General features: G+C 46.6%; 1 protein-coding gene across 4 annotated transcripts in view; it reads right to left on the bottom strand.

Moving 5' to 3' along the window:
• gmip (GEM interacting protein) overlaps positions 1-22,111 on the bottom strand; it is a 98,121-nt gene that overhangs the window by 16,506 nt on the left and 59,504 nt on the right. For all 4 annotated transcript variants that reach the window (XM_080216578.1, XM_080216579.1, XM_080216580.1 and 1 more), the window contains 11 exons: positions 20,977-21,041; positions 17,766-17,876; positions 15,310-15,390; positions 13,676-13,870; positions 11,744-11,881; positions 8,373-8,557; positions 8,111-8,217; positions 5,152-5,253; positions 2,493-2,585; positions 1,250-1,413; positions 279-467 (listed from right to left, as the gene is read on the bottom strand). In XM_080216578.1, the coding sequence (XP_080072704.1) occupies positions 279-467; positions 1,250-1,413; positions 2,493-2,585; positions 5,152-5,253; positions 8,111-8,217; positions 8,373-8,557; positions 11,744-11,881; positions 13,676-13,870; positions 15,310-15,390; positions 17,766-17,876; positions 20,977-21,041 (1,430 nt within the window). The remainder of the gene's footprint in view (positions 1-278; positions 468-1,249; positions 1,414-2,492; positions 2,586-5,151; positions 5,254-8,110; positions 8,218-8,372; positions 8,558-11,743; positions 11,882-13,675; positions 13,871-15,309; positions 15,391-17,765; positions 17,877-20,976; positions 21,042-22,111) is intronic.

Below are 22,111 nucleotides of genomic sequence, written 5' to 3'. Positions count from 1 at the left end.
ATGTTCAATAACTTTCTGGTCAATTAAACAAGGACAGGGACCCTGGCAATGGACTCCTTGAGAGAGGGTATATTGGCGCTGTCACCTCTTTTGGAGGGGATATAGTCTCACACCATCTGGAGAGTCAAATGATAGGTATACACCTTAGAGGAGAAAGACTGTAACACTTGAACTATCCATGATTCTGGCTAGAATCTACCAGACTATCTTGTTGGTGTCTACCTGCCTCTCTCCGTTCCTAGGTCATAGTGCCTTGACCTCGGCAGAGGTGCTCTCACCTGTGTACATAGTGCCCGGCTCTCTATCTCCGCCGTGCACTTTCTGATGACGAAAGGGACCTCATCGGCTGTTTCCCTCGGAACATGTGCAAAGTCAACTCCAAACAGAGAGACCTTATTCTGAAGCCTCCGATGACCGCACACGATGGCAACAGACTCGAGGCACTTCCTGTGACATGCCAGGTAGCACTGCAAAGAGCAAACACTAGAGTAAGCACAAAGCAAAACATCCCAAATACTCAGCACAGGCGAAAGCTCAGAACTGCAATGCCACTGAGGAACACACCGCTTGTGGCAGGATCCATATAATACAAGTTTGCCGCTAAAGTTTCTCTTGTATTCACTCCATTTCTTCTTGGAAAAGCTGCATCTCTGACCCTTTTACACATTAAGTTCCATGAACCAAACAACTTGCAGGCAGTGCCAATCGGATCTTTCAAGTATTTTATCAGACAAGGGAAGAAGGGTTGTTCCTAACCCTCTAACCTCATGTTCACCCATGTGATTGGCATATCCACCAGGGATAGGCATAAGGCAAAGGCAATTAAAGAAGAGAAATGGGATTTCCATCCAACAGGGCCCAAAATTGAAGGTCTCTAGACTTCTGCATATGCGTGGATCCCGAGAGCCCAGGTGCCAGCTTCATCAGGACCAGGTCATGGGGACATAGGTATGTTACTAACCTGTACCTGCAGCAAGCTATCAGGACAAGATCTTAAATCTTCACTCTAGTTTCCTATTTTCTCAACATATTTTTTATCCTGAGGCCCCAGTTCTCTCTGGTTACAGGCCCTCTCTCCCAGACAGGGAGGGAAAGCACCAGACTTGACCAATCCCAACCCCCTCCCCTTAACCATACAAGAGTACCATCAAAATGGAGAAAGCCCTTCATTTGTGTCAGTGGCCACTGGTCCAAGGCTCAGATTGCACCCAGCTTGATGGGGACCCTCCTGAAGAGTTAGGCCTCTCACCTCCTCACACTCGGCACCATTCACCACGATAAGACCATCGCACTCTCGGCATTTGTTTGGTGCTCTGAGTTTCCGCAATCGGTGAGTCTGTGCTGCTTTGGAGAGAGCGGTATTCTTGAAGCGTCCGAGTGTTCCGTGATTTTCGTTATTCAAGTCAGCCAAATCTGAAAACAAAAATAAATCTAAGTGGCGTCTAGATTTATGTTTCCCGCCTCTCTCCCTATCATTTCCTCTCTCCCTCTTTGCCAAGATTTTCTCCCCACCTCCCTCTCCACCCTTCACACTCCCTTCTCTTCATTTTCCCTTTTGGTCTCCCAATCCTTCTCTTTTTTCCTCTTTATTTCCCTCTTCCTCTCCTCAAGTCTTGATCATCCCTCTCTCTTGTCCACTTTCAGTCTCCCATAGTTCACTCATTCCCCTTTTCCCCTAACTCCCTCCCCACCTCACCCCCCCATTGTCTCATCTCACACTTTTCCCTTCCCTCCCACATTCCTGTTCTTTTTCCCTTTCTCACTCATTCTCCCCACAGAAGAAGCTCTAACAGGCCTGGATGCAGTCTATCTGGCTGACGTATAGACTTTTCACACCCCACAGACCCGGCACAATTTGCACCAGCTTTCTCCAAGCAGTAAACTCCTGCAATCCCACCAGTACAGAATACAGTGCAGAAGGAGGCCATTCATCCCTTCGAATATGCACCAACTATCTGAAAGAGCATCTTATCCAGGCCCAGTCCCCTTCCCCAGCCTTGTAATTCCATGCATTTAGCATGGCTAATCCACCTAACCTGCAATCTTTGGACACTAATGGGCAATTCAGCATGACCAATCCACCTAACCTGCACATCTTTGGATACTAAGGGGCAATTTAACATGGCTAATCCACCCTACCCACATATCTTTGGACACTAACAGGCAATTTACCACAGCTAATCCACCTAACCTGCACATCTTTGGACACTAAGGGGCAATTTACCATGGCTAATCCACCTTACCTACACATCTTTGGATACTAAGTGGCAATTTACCATGGTTAATCCACCTAACCCAGACATCTTTGGACACTAAGGGGCAATTTAGCACGGCCAATCCATCTACACCTTTGGTTGCCACTCAGTCACATTCATGGAGTTTTTTTTGCAAATTTAAACATTTGAGGGACTCTGATTTTCATTCCACCAACAGCAAAATCATCTTCCAAAGGGACGTTCCTTTAAAAGTAAATGTGATACCCCATCACATACCGTTATCGTGCAACTGGGTCCCATCCCGCTCTTCAAGATCATCCGGAGACATCAGCAAAGGGGTGGCTTTTGGTAATTTCCTACCAAAATGAGCTGCCAAGGTAAAAATCCATGTTTTTAAATTTGCAAACTTGACTGAAATGGATCTGACTCTGCTCACCCGATCACCAATTAGGGAAGTCACAACATTGCTGAGCCTCTTTTCTATTCAAAAGGGACTGGGCACCCTCCTCACTCAGTATTCAAAAGGGACTGGGCACCCTCCTCACTCAGTATTTAAAAGGGACTGGGCACCCTCCTCACTCAGTATTTAAAAGGGACTGGGCACCCTCCTCACTCAGTATTCAAAAGGGACTGGGCACCCTCCTCACTCAGTATTTAAAAGGGACTGGGCACCCTCCTCACCCAGTGTTCAAAAGGGACTGGGCACCTTCACACTGCCTGCTGTGATAGTGGAGTCGGACACTTTAGGAACTTTCAAGTGGTTATTGGATAAGCATATGGAGCACTCCAGAATGATAGGGACTGGGATAGCTTGACCTTGGGTTCAGACATAGCTCAGCACAACATCGAGGGCCAAAGGGCCTGTACTGTGCTGTACTGTTCTATGTTCACCCAGCGTTCAAAAGGGACTGGGCACCATCCTCACCCAGTGTTCAAAAGGGACTGGGCACCCTCCTCACCCAGTGCTTAAGGGCAAAAGGCAGCTGGAGACTGTGATCCGGGGTCTTCGGGCATCAAATCATGAAACAAATCAATTTATGCTCATCTTTCTTCAAGTGAGATCTTCACCGGCACTCCACCTTCCCTAACCCATCTCCCTCACGTCCATCCCAGGTAGGGTTTGAATCTTGCCCTGTTACCCTGCCCAAATTCAAAGCTGCCAAAGGATCCTTGGTGCCTCAGAGGTATACTGCAACCTGCAAGTGCAGAGATTCAGCTGTGCCCACCTAGCCCTGTGGGGTGATGGAAATGTGTGTGCCTGTGAAATGGGGCCTAGCAATCTGACGTGTAAACTCTCTCAAAGTACAACTGGAGTCACTGCTTTGTGGTGACTTAATTAATCTCCATAGAATCCCTATAGTGCAGAAGGAGGCGATTTAGCCCATCTCTCCAAAAGAGCAACTTAACCAAGCCCACATCCTGCCCTATCCCTGTAACCCTGTAACATTTAACTAACCTACACAACTTTAGACTTTGGGAAGAAACCTACATAGACATGGGACGAATGTGCAAACTCCACACAGACATAGAATCATCAAATCCCTACAGTGCAGAAGAGGCCATCTGGCCCATCGAGTCTGCACTTACTCTCTGACAGAGCATCTTACCCAGGCCCTCTTCCCCACCCTACCCCTGTAACCCCACACACTTACCAGGACTAATTCATTTAACCCGCACATCTTTGGACTGTGGGAGGAAACCAGAGCACCCGGAGGAAACTCACACAGACATGGGGAGAACGTGCAGACTCCATACTGTCACCCAAGGCTGGAATTGAACCTGGGTCCCTGACGCTATGACTCAGCAGTGCTAGCCACTGTGTCACTGTGCCACCCATTGCATTTTCTGCAACAATGCTCCCATTGTGCCAATGCAGGGAAGGGGAGAGCTATGACTCTGTTGCATTACACCCAAGCAGTACTACCCACCCCCACTGAAATCAGGTCTTGTCCTGAAGTCTCCTGGCTCAATTTGGCACGCGACTGAGGAGGAGATGGTGTGCCAACGATCCAGTGATGGATGCATAAAATCCTACAATGCAGAAGGAAGCTATTTGGCCCATCAAGCCTGCACCAACTACAGTCCCAACCAGGCCCTATCCCCATAACCCCATGCATTTACCCTAGCTAGTCCCCTGACACTAAGGGGCAATTGAACATGGCCAATCCATCTAACTCACACATCTTTGGACTGTGGGAGGAAACGGGGAGCACCCAGAGGAAACCCACACAGACACAGGGAGAACATGCAAACTCCACACAGACAGTGACCCAAGCCAGGAATCGAGCCCAGGTCCCTGGTGCTGTGAGGCAGCCGTCCTGTGCTGCCTGAGGCTTATTATTGAAAGAAAAGTCCTGTAACCCAAGTCCCCCAGTTCTCACGACCAGACAGCTTTTCTCTGACACATAGAGTACTTAGAGTATTGCGTACAGTTCTGGTCGCCGCATTATAAGAAAGACGTGGAAGCACTGGAAAGGGTGCAGAGGAGGTTTACCAGGATGTTGCCTGGTATGGTGGGAAGGTCTTATGAGGAAAGGCTGAGGAACTTGACGTTGTTTTTGTTAGAGAGAAGAAGGTTAAGGGGTGACCTAATTGAGGCATACGAGATGATCAGAGGACTAGATAGGGTGGACAGTGAGAGCCTTTTTCCTCGGATGGTGATGGCTAACATGGCTTTAAATTGAGGGGTGATAATTATAGGATGAAATGTCAGAGGTAGGTTCTTTACTCAGAGGGTAGTAAGGGCATGGAATGCCCTGCCTGCAGCAGTTGTGGACTCGCCAACTTTAAGGGCGTTCAAATGGTCAGTGGATAGGCATATGGATAACATTGGAATAGTTTAGGTTCGAGGGTCATTAGATTTGTTCCACTGGTCAGCACAACATTGAGGGCCGAAGAGCCTGTACTGCGCTGTAATGTTCTATGTTCTACGTACCTGGACTGGACATCGGGGAGTCAAGAGAACGTGATTCACTGCTGGCTCCAGTGCTTTCCGAATCACTTAAGGCAGGCATAGTCCCGAATGCATTACGAAACACTGTGACAGCAACCAAAAGAAATTGTAAGCTCGGACACTGTTCCGGAACCCCCCGCCGTGTCTTCCCCCAGCTCGGAGATGAGCTGCTGAGTGCATGGCAAAAATTGTTTAAAACAACAAACATCCTACATGTGACAATTGTAACGATTGGCGACCACCAGGTTAACAACAACTATTTATTATTGAACTCAGACCATGATGTGGAGATGCCAGCATTTGGACTGGGGTGGACACAGTAAGAAGTCTCACAACACCAGGTTAAAGTCCAACAGGTTTATTTGGTAGCTTTCAGAGCACTGGCCCTTCATCAGGTGAGTGCTCACAACGTGCACCCCCCCACCCCCGGCCCCCCAATTCTCATAGCATAAACCTTTTCTTATCTTCTTTGCTCTTGGCTCTGATGTAGGATCATCCGGACTTGAAACATTGGCTCTATTCTCTGTCCCCAGATGCTGTCAGACCTGCTCAAGTTTTCCAGCATTTCCTGCTTTTGACATTGGAAATGCTGTCTTTCAGATGAGATATCAAAATAAAGTCTGACTTTCCTTTCAACTGGGTACAAATAATCTCCGGCACTATTTCATAGAAGTGCAGGGGAGTTCTCTTGGCCAATATCTAACCGTCATCTAACATCATTGTAAAACAGATTAGCTGTTAGTCATCTCATTGCTATTTGTGGGACTTACTGGGCGTAAATTGTCATAGCATCTGCATGGTCTCTCACGTTCAGGACATCCTTTCCTGCAGTGTACCAAGTCGACAGTGTTGGCCGAGTCACAAGGGTATGAACCGTGTACCTGGTGGGTGGTGTTCTCACGTGAGATGATGGCAACACGTCTTGCAGAGGTTGCTGTGGCAGGGTTGTGTGGTGTCTAACTGTCTCTAACTGGAGAGAATTCACATCTCTTTAACCTGAGCTTAACTCTCTCCACTCACATTGTCTGCACCTGTAAAGACTTGATTACCTGTAAAGACTTGCATTCCAACCATTATGTTGTAATTGACTTTTTGTGCCTATATATGCCCTGTTTATGAAACGAATCCTGCACTCAGCAGATGAAGGAGCAGTGCTCCGAAAGCTCATGCTACCAAATAAACCTGTTGGACTTCAATTTGGTATTGTAAGACTACTTACTGTGCCTACCTCAATCCAACTCCAGAAACTCCACATCATAGATCAGCTAGATAGTCAACACCTTTTCCCAATGATAGGGGAGTTTAAAACTAGAGGGCATAGGTTTAAGGTGAGAGGGGAGAGATACAAAAGAGTCCAGAGGGGCAATTTTTTCACACAGAGGATGGTGAGTGTCTGGAACAAGCTGCCAGAGGCGGTATTAGAGGCAGGTACAATTTTGTCTTTTAAAAAGCATTTAGACAACTACATGGGTAAGATGGCTATAGAGGGATATGGGCCAAATGTGGGCAATTGGGACTAGCTTAGTTTAAAAAAAAAGGGCGGCATGGACAATTTGAGCCAAAGGGCCTGTTTTCATGCTGTAAACCTCTAGACTCTATGTATTACAACAGCATCTACACTTTGAAGAAATTAATTCATTGACTGTAAAGCATTTGGGGTCATTCTAAGATTCCACTTCCAATTCTCTTCGTGCACCCAGTGGTGCACTAAGGCAAACTTTAATCTGTTTCCATAGCTACTTATTCCTGGAACAGGTTGCTAGTCGGTCACCAGGAGCTTATAGCTTGAAGGACGCCACTCCACATCAAGCGTCTTTCCGGTTCTTGCCACCAGCCATTGGTGTATTTGGAAGGATTTTTGTGGCCTGACACTCAACCTGTTGGACCGCATTATGAATGCACCTTCTTGACCATCAATCCAGAGATTCAGGGTCAGAGGCAGGGACGTTAGTTCACTGCGCCATGAGACCTCACATATAAATTTTCTAAGCCAGGTTTCTTATATTTCTGACACTTGAAAGGAAAGGAGTAAAAAAATAGCCATAGAATCGTAGAACCCTACAGTGCAGAAGGAGGCCCTTTGGCCCACTGAGTCTGCACCGAACACAATCCCACTCAGGCCCTACCCCATATCCCTAATATTTTACCCACTAATCCCGCTAACCTACGCATCCCAGGACACTAAGGGGCAATTTTTTTTAGCATGGCCAATCAACCTGACCCGCACATCTTTGGACTGTGGGAGGAAACTGGAGTATTTATTAGTGTCACAAGTAAGGTTTACAATAATACTGCAATGAAGTTACTGTGAAATTCCCCTAGTCACCACAGTCAATGCACCTAACCAGCCCGTCATTCAGAATGTGGGAGGAAACTGGAGCACTCAGAGAAACCCACACAGACACGGGGAGAACACGCAGACTCTGCACAGACAGTGACCCAAGCCTGGAATCGAACCCGGGTCCCTGGCTAATCACTGTGCTACTGTGCCACCTTTTGAGATGCTGGATGCGCCAGGGGGGACTGGCAAAAGTGCCAAGGGCAACAAGAGGTCCATCAGTCTCAGCTGGTCTGATGGAGCCTTATTGCAGTGAATGGGTTCAAGTTCTGTGTGGCCAGCTGGTGAAAGTCAGAAAGTAGCTCTCCCAGTCTGGTTAACATGGGTAAAGAGTTAGAAAACGAAACTGGATAGCCACAGGCCCCATGACAAGATCTGTGCATATCCCTTGTCCCCTTAAACCAATGGGTCGACATGAACTCGGGCTCAACTCAGCTAAAGGAAAAAAATACTTGAAGATTAGGCTGCAAGTTTCACAGTAGAATAATTATATTGGCAAAGGGGCTTAATCCATTTTGAGTAGTTCCTTCACAGAGCCTTCTTCTTAACCCGCTTCAGAATATGTAACATAGGCTCCCCCATTTTTGCTTTTCGTCAACTCACTGAGCTTGCTTTCACATTCATCTGCCAAGGCCAGCAAATCATTAGAGGACGCTGACGATCGATGGACCAACGTTGGACCACTTTGTCTCCTTCTAGTCGGGGAGGACCTGAAAGTTCAAAAAAAAGACATGCAATGTAACAGTAAACTAAACCCTTGCAAAATATCCCAGTACAGAGTCCCAATGGACCAAAGCCTTGTATTCGCTCCCACTATATTGAATCCTAATGGACAATAATTGACACTACATTCTGTGTCACTCACCTTCTGCTTGGGGTGACCTCAAATTCAATGATCTCCATGGGCTGCATCTTCTTGTCCAGGTTTTGAATATACTTGAAATATTGCTGGCCAGGTTCATATGGTTTGATATTGTCCTGCAGTGAGCCAAAGGCAATTGGCACCTCTTTAACCTGTTCCTCCTGAATTTGGAACAGGTTCACAGAGACCTGGTGAGACCCATACATGAAAAGGTTAGATTGAACTAATCCAGGACTGTGTTCATAGTAATTCAAGATGAATTTTTTTTGCCAGTGAATGGCCATCTCAATCAGCTACGGGATGACGGTTAAAAATGGACTATTTCCCATTTCGGACAACGAGTGTCATCGACTAAGGCAGGTAAATACAAGACTCGTTAGATACAGAGGAAAGCTCCCTCCACACTGTCCCCATCAAATGCTCCCAGGTCAGATACAGCATGGAGTTAGATTCACAGTAAAGCTCCCTCCACACTGTCCCCCATCAAACACTCCCAGGACAGGTACAGCACGGGATTAGATACAGAGTAAAGCTCCCTCCACACTGTTCCCCATCAAACACTCCCAGGACAGGTACAGGACAGGGTTAGATACAGACTAAATCTTCCTCCACACTGTCCTCATCAAGCAGTCCCAGGACAGGTACAATACAGGGTTAGATATAGAGTAAAGCTTCCTCCACACTGTCCTCATCAAACACTCCCAGGACAGGTACAGCACGGAGTTAGATACAGAGTAAAGCTCCCTCGATACACTGTTCCCATCAAAAACTCCCAGGACAGGTACAGCACGGGGTTGATACAGATTAAAGCTCCCTCTACAATGTCCCCATCAAACACTCCCAGGACAGGTACTGCACAGGTTTAGACACAGAGTAAAGCTCCCTTGACACACTGTCCTCATCAAACACTCCCAGGACAGGTACTGCATGGCGTTAGATACAGAGTAAAGCTCTCTCCACACTGTCCCCATCAAACACTCCCCAGACAGGCACAGCACCGGGTTAGGTACAGAGTAAAGCATTCTCTCCTCCCAGCACCAGGGACTCCGGTTCGATTCCTGGCTTGCGTCACTGTCTTTGTGGAGTTTGCATGTTCTCCCCATGTCTGCATGAGTTTCCTCTGGGTGCTCTAGTTTCCTCCCACAATCTGAAATATGTGCTGGTTAGATGCATTGACCCGAACAGGCGCCTGAGTGTGGCGACCAGGGGAATTTCACAATAACTTCATTGCAGTGTTAATGTAAGCCTTACTTGTGACACTAATAAATAAACCTTTTACAGGAAGTAGTTAGGGAGGTAAATAACATATTAGCCATTATTGCTTGGGGCTACAAGAGTAAGGAAGCTTGCTGCAATTATATAGGATGTTGCTGAGACCACACCTTGAACTTTCTCACCTCTACACAATTAAATCTGACTTGAAGGCTTCATCTTGCTGCCCCTGGTATTCAACTGGGTGGGGTGGGACAGGGGAGGGGGCAGGGGAGTCATAACATGAAAAGTCTGCTTCTGGGGGTGGTGCAAGGGAAATGGTTGCTAAGAGCCAAGCCTGTACTCTTACCTTTCCTTTGGGACCTTCCCTTTACTAGCTAGCCAGCCAATGCCCTCATGGCCCCTCTCATCACCTTGACTCCTCTGTGGCCTGGGTCTCTCATCTATACTGGGCCTCTGATGACCACATTATTGGCTGCCACTAATGTTGGCATGAGTGGCAATGAAGACATACCAGCCTCTGATGGCTGGCAACTCGTTGTTGGGGGGTGGGGGAGTGAAGGAATTTCTGACCTTAGGATCTTAAGCCCCAGCAAAGGTCTGGCGTTGACCAGTGAAGTACCTGACATGAACTTAATTCAAGTGGACCTTCCCCAACGGAGACAATGTGGGGTTCCCACCAATTCTCTAACCAGTAAGTGAGATCCCCATCATCAACACTGAATTTCACCCTTGGACTCCATACTAATCCTTATATATTTGCTCTGGGAAGGACGCAACAAAGATTCATGGCATGTAGGTGTCACTGGCAAGGCCCATCCCCAGTTGCCTTCGAGGTGAGTGGCTTATTAGGCCATTTCAGAGGGACAGTTAAGAGTACAACCACATTGCTGTGAGGCCAGACTGGGTAAAAATGGCAAATTCATTAGGGAACTTAGATGGGTTTCTAAAACAATCAGTGATAGTTTCATGGTCACCATTACTGAGACTCACTTCCAATTCCAGATTTATGAATTGAATTTAAATTCCACCAACTGTGGTGGGATTTGAACCTGTGTCGTCAGACCATTAGCATGGGCTTCTGGACTGCTAATTCAGCAATTTTACCACTGAACCACCCCCAAAACCACCCCCCCCCCCCACCCCCACCACATTGATTTGTGAGTTGAGAAGGGTTATCCTATGGGGAGAGATTGAGGAGATTGTCTTGTGGTGTTTAGAATCATGAGAGGCGATCTTATTGAAATGTGTACAGCGCAGAATTAAAGGGTTGTGAATCTGTGGAATTCGCTGCCCAGTGAAGCAGTTGAGGCTACCTCATTGAATGTTTTTAAGGCAAGGATGGATAGATTTTTGAACAGTAAAGGAATTAAGGGTTATGGTGAACGGGCGGGTCAGTGGAGCTGAGTCCACGAGAAGTTCAGCCATGATCTTAGTGAATGGCAGAGCAGGCTCGGGGGGCCAGATGGCCTACTCCTGCTCCTAGTTCTTATTAGATGCTGAGAAGCTATTTCCTCTGGCTGCAAAGTCTAGAAGTCTTGAGTTATAGTCTCAGGATAAGGAGTTAGCCAGATGGGACAGAGACAGGGAGAAAATTCTCCTGTGGGATTCTCTCCCCCACAGGGCAGCAGATGCTAAGTTGATGCATGTATTCAAAATTGAGATCAGACTTTTAGGCATTAAGACAATCGAAGGATATGTGATGAAAAGGTCAGTCATGATCTTATTGAATAGTAGAATCGGCTCAAAGGGCTGAATGCAGTTTCTGGTTTGTGTCTTCTCCTTATATTCATAAGTACAATCAGTTTAAGTTTATTTATTAGTGTCACAAGTAGGCTTATGTTAACACGGCAATGAAATTACTGTGAAAATCCACTAGTCGCCACACTCTGATGCCTGTTGGGGTACGCTGAGGGGGAATTTAGCGTGGCCAATCCACCTGACCAGCACATCTTTCAAACTGTGGGAGGAAACCTATGCAGACGCAGGGAGAACATGCAGACTCCGCACACTGACCGAAGCCAGGAATCGAACCAGGTCCCTGGCGTTGTGAAATAGCAGCGCTAACCACTGTGCCACCCTGCTGCCAAGGATAAGAAGTAAAGTGTTGGCTGGAAGAGAGACAGTACGAGTTAAGGTACAATGTTGGTTGAAAGTTTCACCTGTTTCAAGATGAGATCGCCCTGATTGATGAGTTTATGAAGCTGTCTGATGATCCTCACTTTCAATGCCTCCAGCTCCTTGTGTCTGAAGTTGGCCTCGACCACACAGTTTTTGTATTGGATCTCAGCATCTTGAGCCTAATGGTGAAGGACAAACAAAGAGCTTTCAACACTGGATCTCATGCCCGGGGACCGTATGATGTGACTGATTAAGGTAGTCACTGAGACTGCAGCTTGGCTTGGATCCGCGTACATCCCCTCTCCAACAGCGGTCAGAGCTGACTGCTCAGCGACCCTCACACCAGAAAACCAACCTCACCCCCAAGGTTGCTGGAACCTGATCCAGTAACTAACTGAGAAAAATCAGACCAGAGAGGCTCTCCTAATACTCTGGCTGGAGGGCACTGAGCAGAGCTGGGATTTGGTCCCCCTGGGCTGGGGGAAGGGAGATTTAATTGCCTACAATAGTCAAGCTGCTTGTTAAATTCTGGGTGGCACAGTGGTTATAGAGTCATAGAGGTTTACAGCATGGAAACAGGCCCTTCAGCCCAACTTGTCCATGCCACCCTTTTTTTTAAAAACCACTAAGCTAATCCCAATTGCCCACATTTGGCCCATATCCCTCTATACCCATCTTACCCATTTAATTGTCTAAACACATTTTAAAAGACAAATTTGTACCCGCCTCTACTACCTCTGGCAGTTTGTTCCAGACACTCGCCATCCTCTGTGTGAAAAAATTGCCCTTCTGGACACTTTTGTATCTCTCCCCTCTCACCTTAAAACTATGCCCTTTAGTTTTAGACTCCCCTATCTTTGGGAAAAGATATGGACAATCTAGCTGATCTATGCCCCTCATTATTTTATAGACCTCAATAAGATCACCCCTCAGTCCCCTATGCTCCAGAGAAAAATGTCCCAGTCTATCCAACCTCTCCTTATAACTCAAACCATCAAGCCCCAGTAGCGTCCTAGTAAATATTTTCTGCACTCTTTCTTGTTTAATAATATCCTTTCTATAATAGGGTGACCAGAACTGCATGCAGTAGCACTGCTGCCTCACAGCGCCAGGGACTGGGTTCAATTCTGGTCTCGGATGACAATGAACTTTGCAAGTTCTCCCCGTGGGTTTCCTCCGGGTGCTCTGGTTTCCACCCACCTTCCAAAAGGTTAGGTGGATATGTCATGCTAAATTGCCCCTTAGTGACCCAAAATGTTGTAGGTTAGGTGGATTGGCCATGCTAAAATAGAACAGGGAAAGGGCAGCAGGGTGGGAAGGAGAAAACCCAAATTCTCCACCCTTCTCGCTCCCAGTGATCAGCCCAAGTGGTATTCCTCAAGGCAACTTAACCTGGCGACATTCACTGCCTGAGGTCACACAAGAGCAGGGTTCCCAACACTGCAGGATTGCCCTAGAGCCTCCAGGAGCTAAAGCTTAATCTCCAGGACAAAGATATACGGGTTAGGTGGACTAGCCATGCTAAATAGCTTCTTAGTGTCAGGGGGAATAGTTCGAGTAAATACATAGGGTTATGGGGATAGGGCCGTGGATGGGATTGTGGTTGGTGCAGACATGATGGGCCAAATGGCCTTCTTTTGCACTGTAGGGATTCTGTGACGCTGCCAGGAGCAAAATCTTAGAGAAAAATCATAGGGACTTAAATAATTGTGTTTCTTTTGCATTTTTTCTAACTGGTTATAATGAATAGGTAATGAGAAAATGGCTTTTTGTCTGACACTCAAGAATCATCCTATTGATTAACGAAGATTCTTTGCTTTCCAAGTGGTGTGGAAAGGTGGTGTTGCCGGACTTGTTGGCTGACCAGTGACTGGAGAGCGGTGACGGTACACTCAATGTGATGAGACTCCGAGAAATCCATTCAACTCGAGTTCGGCAAGCCCTTACCCCTCCCATGAGATGCCCTCACTCACCTTCAACTGGGCCTCGTCCTTCGAACGCCTCCGTTTCTCCAGCTGCTTGCTGGCGCTGCCTGGGTTAGCACCGCTCACACTCAGTGAGTGTTGCTCTTCCACTGCCTTGGCACTCTGCAGTTTCGCCTTTTCAAGATCATCGCAGCGTTGAATGTACATCTGTTTCGATTTCTTCATTGCTGTCAGTGCTTCATTCTGTGGAATGGAACAAGTTCACAGCCTTGGTGACCAGTTGCCTCTCAATGTGTATTTCATTCCCTCAGATTTATTGTCTCTGACACAACAATATCTTTTTTACAGGGCAGCAGGGTGACCACACCTAGAGCGCTGTGGGAGGAAACCGGAGCATCCGGAGGAAACCCACGCAGACATGGGGAGAATGTGCAAACTCCACACATCCAAGCTGGGAATTGAACCCGGGTCCATTGCGCTGTGAAACAGCAGTTTGACTCATAGAACCTTACAGTGCAGACAGAGGCCATTTGGCCCATTTAATCTGCACCAACCACAATCCCACCCAGGGCCTATCTCCATAACCCCATGCATTTACCCTAGCTAGTCCCCCTGACACTAAGGGGCAACTTAGCATGCCAATCCACCTAACCCGCATGTCTTTCGGACTGTGGGAGGAAATTGGAGCACCAGGAGGAAACCCACGCAGACACAAGGAGAGAACGTGCAAACTCCACACAGACAATGACCTGAGGCCAGGAGTCGAACCCGGGACCCTGGTGCTGTGAGGTAGGCAGCAGTGCTAACCACTGTATCACTATGCCGCCCTGGAAACTTGGCACCTCCTCATCGGGGACTTGAACCCCTGCTTGACAGTCGGGGACACTAACCTCTACACTAACGAGGAAGCTGCTCTACACTAACAAGGGAGTCTCACTACCTAAGGATGGATGTACTTGCTTTGGAAGCAGTTCAGATAAGACTCACAACATTGATACCTGAGTTGTGAGGAGAGATTGAGCAGTTTGGGCTGACACTCATAGAAGTTTAGAAGAATGAGAGGTGATCACATTGAAAGATAAGCTGAGGAAAGGGTTGGTGTTGTAAGCACATTCCCCTTAATGAGGGAATATAGAACTAGGGCCACAAATTCAAAGTTTAAGACTGAAAAGAGGAAGAATTTGTTTTCGTAGAGGGTCATTAATTTCTGGAATTCTCTACCTCAAATACAGTGGAGGTGAGTCATTGAATCGGCCAAATTGACAGATTTTTAATGTACAAAGGAGTCAATTGTTATGGGGGAATCGGGCAGAAAAGTTGCCTGTTTGACCTTGACATTCTGTGAGATTGTGCACACATTAAGTACGACGTAGTGTATAAATTGGATATGTGAATAGAGGGAGACTGACTAAGGGCAGAAGGTGTTTTTTAAGTTATGGCATCATGATCGGCACAGGCTTGGAGGACTGATGAACCTGTTCCTGTGCTGTATTTTTCTTTGACAATGGTTTCACGGTCATCAGTAGATTCTTAATCTTTTTTATTGAATTCAAATTTCACCATCTGCCGTGGCGGGATTTGAACCCGGGACCCCAGAACGTTGGCTGAGTTTCTAGACTAATAGTCCAGCGATAATACCACTAGGCTCTCGCCTTCCCCTTTGCAACACCATTTCAACTTACCATTTTACGCTGTTCCCTCTGCCATTGCTCCTTAAAGTCCCGCCGTTGCTTCTCCAGTTCATTTTTCCTCGCTGTCAAAGGCTGTCGACAAAACAAAAGGAAGGGCCATTTTTTTATTAGTAAGAGAAAGCACAGCACCATCATGAGATTAGTGGGTAAATGTACCATCTGAAGACAAAGCGCGTTTGAGAATTGTATCGATATCTCAAAGCTGGCACAGACATGATGGGCCAAATGGCATCTTTCTGTGCTGTAACCATTCAGTGACTCTAATGAAGGTACTTCCAAAATTAACTCTTGGAAAGTCCAGTTTGGATTTTTCTTTTCCATTTCAATAGAGGAATACAAGCTCCTGACTTATTTCCTGACAAGCAGGAGAAGCTGTGCAGTAACTCTGAAACCCAGGTGGCACGAGGGGAAGATGCTTTTTTGGCAAATCAGCACAGACTTGAGGGGACGAGTGGCCTCCTTCTGCACTGTACAGCTTCTTTAAGAACTCCTCATTTTGTTCAGTGTTCCCTTCCTGGTAAGATATGTTGGTGCCAGATTGCTAATTCCTAACTTACCATACCACCTCTGCTTGGTGCCATCCTGCAATCCGGATCTTAGCATTTAACTTGGATGGGTTACTATATACCAGTGAACTGTCAGCTTCCTGATCTCCTGCTCCCAGCAGGCTCTTGGAAAGGACAAATTTATTGACGTGTTGCCACTGAGTCACGTGTACTGACACACAGAGCTGGCTAATAAAGCAAAGGGACAACTGGCACAGAAGAAAGGCAATGAGAGATTCTGATCTCCAAATGCAGACCTGGATGATAGCCAGGCTTGGGCTGACAAGTGACAAGACCAGTATAAGTGACAAACTCCAACCAGAGAGAATATTAAACATCTCTCCTTTACATTCAAAGGCATTACTATCATTGAATCCCCCATTATCCTGGGGGTTACCATTGATCAGAAACTGAACTGGACTATACAAATATATATCTGACATTTTGTTATCCAAGTAATTTATGATCTCATCAGATGGTTTGAAATGGTTATAAGAGGCCTTGAGATCGATGGTTGTGATGAAGACTGTGTGACAGTATATGGGGATTGTACATTTCTATAGCTCATGTGTGAGCGGATCAGAGGCAGGGAATCTGAGAGGGGTAACTCCTGACTCCACAATACCTGTCCACCACTAAAATCAGGAATGTGATGGAATACTCTCCTGAACAGGTGCCAGAGTGTGGCAGCTCAGAGAATTTCACAATAACTTCATTGCAGTGTTTATTTAAGCCTTACTTGTGACTAATAATTAAACTTAGTCCACAACATAGAATAGTTACAGCACTGAAGGGGACCATCTGGCTTACTGAGATAGCTAGCTCTATGCATGAACACTTTAGCCAGTCCCACTCCACTGCCCTTTACCTGTCTGAGGCCCTGCGATATTTTTTCCCTTTTAGGCGCTTATCCAATTCCCTTCTGAAAGCCACAATCTCTCTCCATGGTCCTCTCGACCCAGCAATGGAGATCTTCAAGAACCAAAGCCCCAAAGTTCCTCCCAAGCACGCTACACACCTCAAATTATTCATAGACTGTATCTCAAAATGTCCTTTTTTGTGAATTGCTTCAAGTTCAGGCCCAGGCTCATTTTGTTCTACCACACAGAGGAATGATCAAATAGGGAGCTTTGAAAACATGAAAGGGTTTGATAAGGAAGTAGAGTAGGTGAGAAAGAAAGAAGGTGAGTGTGGGAGCCCAAATCTAGACGTCAGAACGGTAAGACACAACTCGCAAATCCAGTGAGGAATTCAGGAGAAACTACTCAGAGAAGTGGTTAAAAAGTGGAACTCACTACCAAAAGACGTAGATGAAGGCAAATAGCATGATGTAATTAAGGGGAAGCTAGATCTGTCGCTGAGGAAGTAAGGAATGGAAGGAAATGCTATTCAAAAGGGAAAAACCAGTCAAATTTTTCGGTAAGAATCGGTAATACTGAAACCAATAATCCTGCATCTCCATTTTAAGGTATAGGATTCACAGAATCCCAGTAGTGCAGAAGGAGGCCATTCAGCCCATCGAGTCTGCACCGACCACAATCCCACCCAGGCCCCATCTCCCCAACCGTATACATTTATCCTAGCTAGTCGTCCTGTCACTAAGGGTCAATTTAGCATGGCCAATCCATCCAATCCGCACATCTTTGGATTGTGGGAGGAAACGAGAGCACCCTGAGGAAATCCACGCAGACACGGGGAGAACGTGCAAACTCCACCCAGACAGTGACCCAAGAGATCGAACCCAGGTCCCTGGCACTGTGTCACCATGCCACCCAAGTGGAAGACCAATTGGGCCAAATTCTGTGCTGCAAATTCTATTTGAAAGGCACAGGAAATGAATGACACAACCTGATCTAGCTTTGGGAGGTACAGTACAGTGAAGCGCATCACCAAAGTCCTCACCTGGATGTACTTATTGTGCAGCAGTGAGCTCCGGTTACTAATTGTCCAGTGTCCATGTTGGATGTCGTGCTGAAGGGCCATTGTGTAGACGTATTGAAAAGGCATGAATTTCTGGAAGAACAAGGAGGCCATGAGTCATCCGTACGCAGCGTACTCACTTCCGACAAGTTTCGCAATCTTTGATTTGTCACAGAGTAGTGACCAGATCGAAACACAAACATTCTCAGAATATTTGCTCTGTTTTAATGTAGAATCTGGTCCCCACTGTAATGTATTGATGGCATGAAATTTGATTCAGTACTGGAAGGGGGAGATGTGTAATACCCTAAAGAGCTAAAACAGGCCAAGCCAGCTGGTAGAAGGTCATGGTGTTAATCCCCAGTCCCAGGTTGACATTCCAATGCAGCTAGGGAGTGTAGCTCTAAACAAGAGTCATACAGACTCAAAACCCTAGCTCTGTTTCTCCCACCTCAGATAGATTCTGCCACACCTGCTGAGCTTTTATTTCAGATTTCCAGCATCCGCATTATTTTGCTTTTATTTTGGTTTTGCATTCAAATCCCACCATGGCAGCTGGTGGAATTTAGGTTCATAGAATCCACAGATTCCCTCTAGTGCAAAAGGAAGCCATTTGGCCCATTGAGTCTGCACCGAATCTCCGAAACAGCATCTTACCCTGGCTCACCGCCACCCTCGCCCAATCTCTGTAACCCCATACGTTTAGCATGGCCAATCCACCTAACCTACACATCCCGGCCGGGACACTAAGGAGCAATTTAGCATGGCCAATCGACCTAACATACACATCTTTGGGTACCAAAGGGCAACTTAACATGGCTAATTCACCTAACCTGCACATCTTTTGGGCATTAAGGAGCAATTTAGCATGGCCAATCTATCTAATGTACACATCCCAGGATGTTAAGGAGCAATTTAGCATGGCCAATCCACCTAACCTGCACATCTTTTGGACACTAATTTAATATGGCCAATCGACCTAACATAGACAACTTCAGTCGCCAAGGGGCAAGTTAGCGTGGCTAATCCACCTAACCTGCACATCTTTGGAATGTGGGAGGAAACCAGAGCACCCGGAGAGAGGAAACCCACGCAGATACGGGGCGAACGTGCAAACTTCACACAGAGCTGGAATCGAACTTGGATCCCTGGGAGGCAGCAGTGCTAACCACTGTGCCATGCCGCCCTGTTTGGTTAATAACTTTTGAATATAAAGCTAGTCTTAATAATGGCGACTGTGCACCCATCATTGGCTGTTGTAAAACAAAACCCAGCCGCTTCACGAATGTTTGGGGAAGGAAATCTGCTGTCCTCTTCCGCTCTGGCCTACGTGTGACTACAGATCCACAGTATTGTGGTTGATTCTTAACAGCCCTCTGAAAATGGTCTGGCAAACCATGACCCAAACGCTGGAAAGTGGGATGAGGCTGGGTGGTTTGTTTTTAGGCTAGTGTGGGCATGATGGGTCAAGCAGTCTCTTTTCATGCCGTAAACTTTCGATGACCCCATGAATCAAAGCCATTGAGTTCAGATATCAGCAACACGTACTGCCTTTGTTCATGGTATCCACACAGCTCATGGTGCAACAAAGGGTAAAAATTGCTGAGAAAACGCTGCAGCAGGGTGGTGAATCTGTGGAACTCTTTGCAGCAGAAGGCTGTGTGGCTGAGTGAGTGGGCAAGGACCAGGCAGATGGAGTATAACGTTAGCAAATGTGAGGTTATCCACTTTGGTAGAAATAATAGGAGGAGGGATTATTTTTTAAAGGGTGAAAAGCTGCAGCATGCTACGATGCAGAGGGACCTGGGGGTCCTTATGCACGAATCGCAAATACCCAGTCTGCAGGTGCAGCAGGTGATCAAGAAGGCGAATGGAATGTTGGTGTTTATAGCGAGGGGGATAGAATATAAAAGCAGGGAGGTCTTGCTGCAACTGTACAAGGCACTGGTGAGGCCGCAACTGGAGTACTGTGTGCAGTTTTGGTCCCCTTATTTGTGAAAGGATATATTGGCCTTGGAGGGAGTACAGAGAAGGTTCACCAGGCTAATACCGGCGATGAGGGGATTGGTTTATGAAGAGAGATTGAATAGACTGGGCCTGTACTCGTTAGAGTTTAGAAGGCTGAGGGGGGATCTTATAGAGAGCTACAAGATTATGAAGGGGCTAGATGGGTAGAGGTAGAGAGATTCTTCCAGCTTAGAAAGGAAAACAGAACTAGAGGGCACAGCCTCAAAGCAAGAGGTGGGGGGTGCAGTTTAGAATGGAGTTGAGGAGGAACTTCTTCACTCAAAGGGTGGTGAATCTCTGGAATTCTCTGCCCGTTGAAATGGTGGAGGCTACCTCGCTGAATATATTTAAGTCACGGGTAGTTAGGTTTCTGATAGACAAGGGAATTAAGGGTTATGGGGAGAAAGCGAGAAAGTGGAACTGATCCACTTCAGATCAGCCATGATCTTATTGAATGGCGGGGCAGGCTCGAAGGGCTAGATGGCCTACTCCTGCTCCTAATTCTTATGTTCTTATGTTGAGTGTCTTTAAGACACAGATAGATAGGTTCTTGATTAATAAGGGGATCGGGGTAATGGGGAAAAGGCAGGAGAATGGGGATGAGAAAAATATCAGCCATGATTGAATGGCAGATCAGATTTGATGGGCTGAGTGGTCTAATTCTGCTCCTATGTCTTATGGTTTAACAGCAGTATAATGTGATTGAAACAGGACAGTTAAGTGGCACTACTCTTGAAATAAGTGAGATACTGCAGATGCTTGAATCTGAAACAATAACTTCATCAGAAGTAAAGGGAAGGAAAATGTGTTAGAGATTGCAATAGCAATATTAAGGTCAAAAGATTCACTGGTGCAGGATGGGGATGACGTCTGTTATTAAACAGTTTTGAGAGGGGACTGGGCAGCGTGGTGAGTCAACCACTATATCCTATACTGGGTTTCAAAACCAGGCCCTTAAAACATGGCCCTCAAACTCAACTCTAAACTGGGACTTGATCAGGATAGACATCCTGGTGCAGGCCCAGCATCATCAAGAAAGCAGTTTGAGGTTTGTACAATCAATTAGAATTTGAAGTCGGGTTAATTTGGTATTTCGTCACATCGGAAGATTTCCCCCCTCTAAACAGCATTGAGACTATTCACTTACCCCCGGGGCAGCTGAACGTTGGACCGCGGAACATCTTACCTCTTGGCTGATCGAACTCTTGGTTGACTCGGCCATCCTAATCATGTGCTTCGAGAACTCAATCTCTGCAAAAACAAGGGGAATCACGTCACACAAAGACTTTTGGGCCCATTCCTGTGTGAGGGTTTTATTCTAAGGAGAGTTTGGGGGGTGGGGGGGCACCAGGAATGGGGTCAGAAGTACATACAAGAGGGAAGGTGTTTCTGTGACTGCGCGTCAACAGTGTAGGAAGAGCCAGGGAAAGAAACAACCTCATAAAACATATAGCGACAGGCTCACCACTACTACATTAAATTTACAAGATAGCAGCAGACCATTTGGCCCAACTAGTCAATGCCATATTTCACTCCACATATGCCTACTCCAGCTTTATCACACATCCTTATATTCCGTACGTGGTACAATGGGAATTTCCTGGACTGGTAGTCCAGAAGCCCTCCAGCTGGTGGACTTCAAATTCAATCTGGAATATAAAGCTAATCTCAGCACCGGTGACCATGAAGTTATCATTTTTCTTGGTAAAAATGCATCTGGTTCGCAAATGCCTCTCTAGGAAGGAAATCTGCCATCCTTACCCGGTCTGGCCTCCATTTGACTCCAAACCCACAGCAATGTGGTTCACTCCTGTCTGCCCTCTGAAATGATCTAGCAACCACTCAGTTTAACAGCAACCAGGGATGGCAACAAAAGCTGCCCCAGCCAGTGACACCCACAGTCTGTGAAAGAGGGCGGCACAGCAGCACGGCACACCAGGGACCTAGGTTTGATTCCCAGCTTGGGTTACTGTGTGGAGTTGGCATATTCTCCCTGTGTCTATGTGGGTTTCCTCCGGGTGCTCTGGTTTTCTCCCACGGTCCTAAAGGCGTGCTGGTTAGGTGCACTGGCCATTCTAAATTCTCCCTCAGTGTACCTGATCAGGTGGCAGAGTGTGGCGACTAGGGGATTTTAACTAAAAATAAACTTTAAACATTAGTAAAGACTTCCTCCCTCATGTATTTACCTAGCTTCCCCTTAGAAGCATCAGAAATATTCACCAGGTGTTTAAGCCACAGAGGGCTGACCTGTGACCTGTGTCCCGTTACTGATGTCCTTTGTGTAGACAATGAGCAGAATTTTAATTTCAAAACAAAAGAGC

Source organism: Carcharhinus amblyrhynchos, chromosome 33 (genome assembly GCF_965287045.1).
Source record: "Carcharhinus amblyrhynchos chromosome 33, sCarAmb.v2.hapA, whole genome shotgun sequence".
NCBI lineage: Eukaryota > Metazoa > Chordata > Chondrichthyes > Carcharhiniformes > Carcharhinidae > Carcharhinus > Carcharhinus amblyrhynchos.
Note: the sequence above shows the minus strand (reverse complement) of the source record. Positions and strands in the feature narration are given on the sequence as shown.